Here is a 4,271-nt window from a genome sequence, read left to right on the forward strand (position 1 = left end):
ACCCTTAACCTGGGGAAACTGATAGTAATTCAAGTAGATAGTGGCAAAATTTAGTTGAGACACCATGGTGTTTGAGAATTGCTAGGTGTTGTATGTGAGGGAGCCCCCTACCCCACATCAGCATTTTTCAGGAACCCTAAAAATAATTATATCCAAATGAGTAATTTCCCACTGTGATATAAAATGTAGATTCATCCATTATAATATGTTGGATATAACACTGCCGTAGAGGAGATGTAAAGATGTGGGAGAAGAGATGTTGTAGTCTGTATTGTCTAGTGAAAGGAAAGACAAAGAATGGGACTATATGTCTTTGTGTCTCCAGCATTAAGTAGAACTGAGTTTTTAGATTACGAAGGGGACAAGGATAATTAATTCTAACAACCTTAACAGAAATATCCTCTAAGAATATATATACTGCAAAAAGGCCAGAAAACACAAAGTTTCTTAAAAATTAGAGACTTAAACAATATATGCATGTTCTCTGTCGCTCATCTAGCCCTGGAGATTACAGAAACAAGACAGGAAATTTGAGAGCCTCTTTTTGCGGTTATAAAACAGATACGATGTTGATGGATCCTAAGATAGTCGGATCCTTTTGTTTTCTTAGAGGTCACAAAGACACGGCCTCAGTATTAGAAGTAGGAAGACCAAGGAGAGGAGATGGGCTGCTGTATAGAACTGTTTCATTGTTTCTCTCTCCCTCATGCCCTGTTAAGGTCAAGCCTGTGACTGATTGGCTTAATTGGGGTAGCAGTTGGAAGACTTATGAACTTTGATGAAATCAGTACTAACCAAACCTGGAATTTAGGTCAGAGTAGTCAGCAAAATAAGGTGTTAAATGAAAGGAAATTGCAAAATTAAAGGAGGAAGAAGAAACCTTTACCTTAGTCATGAGTGCCTAGAGATGGATTTTAAATATGTGTTGCTTTTCCTTTGTCAATTACAGAGTAATGTTGAGTGTTGAAAAAATGCCCAGGGCAGGGGATGTGAGGAGCCAGGCACCTACAACAACAAATATACTTAGTTCTGGCAACCTCTCATCCTTTTTAATTAAAAGTGTTGCAGCCAGGAAGAGAAGTTATGGAATACAGCAGCAGAGATGTTATCTTGAGGATGGAAAATGTCTATTCGGGGGGATAAGGGGGGAGGCAGAGCACCATCGACTGTAACATAAAGCCTCTCAGAATGAATGTCTTTCTCTAACTCTACCAAAACACATCACGAAAAAACTGAGGGCAAAACCTTGTCTGATCTATGCAGACTTAACAAACCAAACTAACAAATATCTTCATGGAGAAAATTTCAGTGTATCTGAGTTATCTGCACTATTGTGGGAGAAAGATAACAATGGAGCATTTGCTCAGGAAGCTGAATTATTAAAAAGTCAGCACACATTTAAAATAAACACAACAATTATCATTAGAGAAAAAAACAAAATGAAAATTAACTCATCAAGTGTTTATAAATCATAACCACTTGGAAATAATGGAAATAAAAAAATAGTTAAGATGAAAAACTCAAAATGAGAAATCACATATTAAATGAGATATGAATGTATGTAAAGTATAAATTAGTAAAAAGAAACATTGATGGAGGTATTGCCTATGTATTGGAACACCTTTTTTGATTGCTGATTTTTTATCTGGCTTCCTTGCTGAACTATCTAATAAATTTAAATATAAATTTTAATAGAAAAACATAAAAGTAACATGGGTGATCATATTTTTTTGAAAATTTAAAAAATCAGTGTCACAGTTTTTATATTTAATTCTTTATTAATTCTTTGTTAAGTACTTCCAGCTATATTTTGAACACTTGCGGTAATGACAGGCATATTTTTATTTTTTATATATATAATATTTGTTACAAGTTTTTTATATTCTCTATCAGTGTATCAGATCTCTTAATTAGATTTAACAATTTTCCCTCCATTCCTTAATATATTGGGAAAACTGATAGAGTTACAAGCTAATCTGAGAGTCGGAGACATATCACATCCACCCTATTATTCAATGGTTCAGGCTATACAATCCCTGAACTGCCCTGGGATCTCTGCAGCCTCACTGGGGAAGGAACAGAGGTGCCTTTCCACGTTTAGGGAAAAGAAGATCGTGGCAATGCTGTCCCAACTGCTTAAGCCTTGAGCACATTTTAAAAATTCACAATGACCCCTAGTTTAGGCCAGTTGTCAGTCTGCACATCTTGGATCGTTCTATTATCCATGCCCCCATATAAATCTGTATAGAGTCTATTTTTTATTACAGAGCTCTTATCATTAATAATCAGGGATGTTTTATCTTTGCTCATGGTATCAAATAAGTCATTCAGTCTGGCTTTTCTTCAAATTTCCTTGTAATCTGGATCCATTTTTGTGCCCATTTGGTCTTCACTGTCAATCCTGCAACCTAATTAGATCTGTCATCAAAGCTACTCTTTACTCTTTGCTTCACAGGTCTTGTGGACATGTATTAGTACATACACACACACACACACACACATTTCTAATGGAGCAGTGTGTTTCAGCTCTTGAGTCTAATTATGACACCTTGACAGTGACTCTGAACTTAGCATGAGATTTCTATCAGTGTGTTGCTGTGTGCACAAACTCTCCTGATAAGATTTGGTCATGGGAGTAATGTTATGAAGCATTCAAAAAGTTGCATTATAATTTGTGTCACATTTCCTTGGAGATATCTAGCATATGAAATTTTTTTTGGGGGGGGGTCACACAAACAATTCTCATCCTTGAAATAAAACTTAGTTTCTATTACTTCTTTTTCTTTCTTTATTCTTTCTTTCTTTCTTTGTTATTTTTTAAAGATTTTTTATTTATTTTTGAGAGAGAGAGCATGAGTCGGGGGGCAGAGGGAGCGGGACAGAGAATCTCAAGCAGACTCCCTGCTGAGCATGGAACCTGACCTGGACTCAATCCCATGGCCCCAAAATCACAACCTGAGCTGAAACCAAGAGTCCGATGCTCAACTGACTGTGCCACCCAGGTGCCCCTCCGCGGCTTCTTTCTTATATGTGATATGACAAATGATGAGAACCTAGGGAATTTTCTTTTCTATAAACTTTTAGAGAGAAAGAGCACAATTATGGGAGGAAAAAGCCTGAAACTGGAAACAAAACAGCAGGCACTGGGATCTCTTTGTGGTCATACACTTCAGGTTTCTTTAATATTCAGATTCACTAATATTTACGTCTTCATTTGAAATAAGGGAGACAATACCCTCTATATATGCATTACATTTTGTATATAATCTGTGCTGAGCACATATTTTGTTAAAGTAAGGAACACAATTTTCCCCCCACTTTACAAATGTTTATAGATATAATAGTGAAACAATGAAACATTTAAACCTCCAATTAAGCACTTTGCCTAGCAAGTCATAAGACTTGACTTTTTGTTTGCTTTATGGGTTATTTTAATGATCAATTTAAAATAGAAGTAAAGTTATGAAATAAAGAATTACAATGCATGTTAGTTGGGCCGGGAAGACAACATCAGGAGGTTTGGAGACATGGGAAAACAGGGGAAGGAGTTCACAGGGAAAGACCTTCCTCTAGCAGAGGTTATTGTCAAGGTGGCCAGTTATACCATCAGCTGAATTTTGTCAACCTGCTTCAGAAAGTATCAGGATAGGAGTGGGTGGCATTGATGTAAATCTATTGATGCTCATATATGATTAGGAAAAATTAGGATCTCAAGTGTAATTAAAACCAAACGAAACTTAGCAGAAGCTACTGAAGCAAAGTAAGGCAAAAGATGTAATCCAGCAGACATTTCCCCAACAGCACATTATAGTTGCAAATAAAAAGATTATTTTATCTCCTTGTCACAGAGACAACTAGCTTTGCAGAACTGTTGAACTGACTGGGATCTGCATCCGAAACTTCGTTTTTGTGTCTGACAGTTACTGTATTCATCATAGTAGAGGCAGGGGTTAGCTGGAAGGAAAAAGCACATTTACAAAATATTATCTAGAAAATTCACCTTTACTGAAGAAAGAGATAATCTCCTTAAAGACATAAACAGAATTACCCTGCCCCTTCCAACCCTCAGTGCCTCTGAAAATTACCAATCTGTTTTCTGTATCTGTGAGTTTGTTTTTTTTAGATTCCACATATAAGTGAGATCATATGGTGCTTGTCTATGTCTGACTTATTTCACTTAGATTTCCATTTGCTTTATAGCTGAACAGTATACAGAGTATGTGTGTGTGAGTGTGTGTGTGTGTATATATATATATATATATATATATATA

General features: G+C 36.1%; 1 protein-coding gene across 1 annotated transcript in view; it reads right to left on the minus strand.

Annotated features, from left to right (window-relative positions):
- Positions 1 to 3,826: 3,826 nt before the first annotated feature.
- LOC100463544 (cysteine-rich secretory protein 1) overlaps positions 3,827 to 4,271 on the minus strand; it is a 28,921-nt gene continuing 28,476 nt past the window's right edge. The window contains exon 5 of the mRNA XM_034648263.1: positions 3,827 to 3,954. Coding sequence (XP_034504154.1) covers positions 3,827 to 3,954 — 128 coding nt within the window. The remainder of the gene's footprint in view (positions 3,955 to 4,271) is intronic.

Source organism: Ailuropoda melanoleuca, chromosome 19 (assembly GCF_002007445.2).
Source record: "Ailuropoda melanoleuca isolate Jingjing chromosome 19, ASM200744v2, whole genome shotgun sequence".
In the NCBI taxonomy this organism is placed as follows: Eukaryota; Metazoa; Chordata; class Mammalia; order Carnivora; family Ursidae; genus Ailuropoda; species Ailuropoda melanoleuca.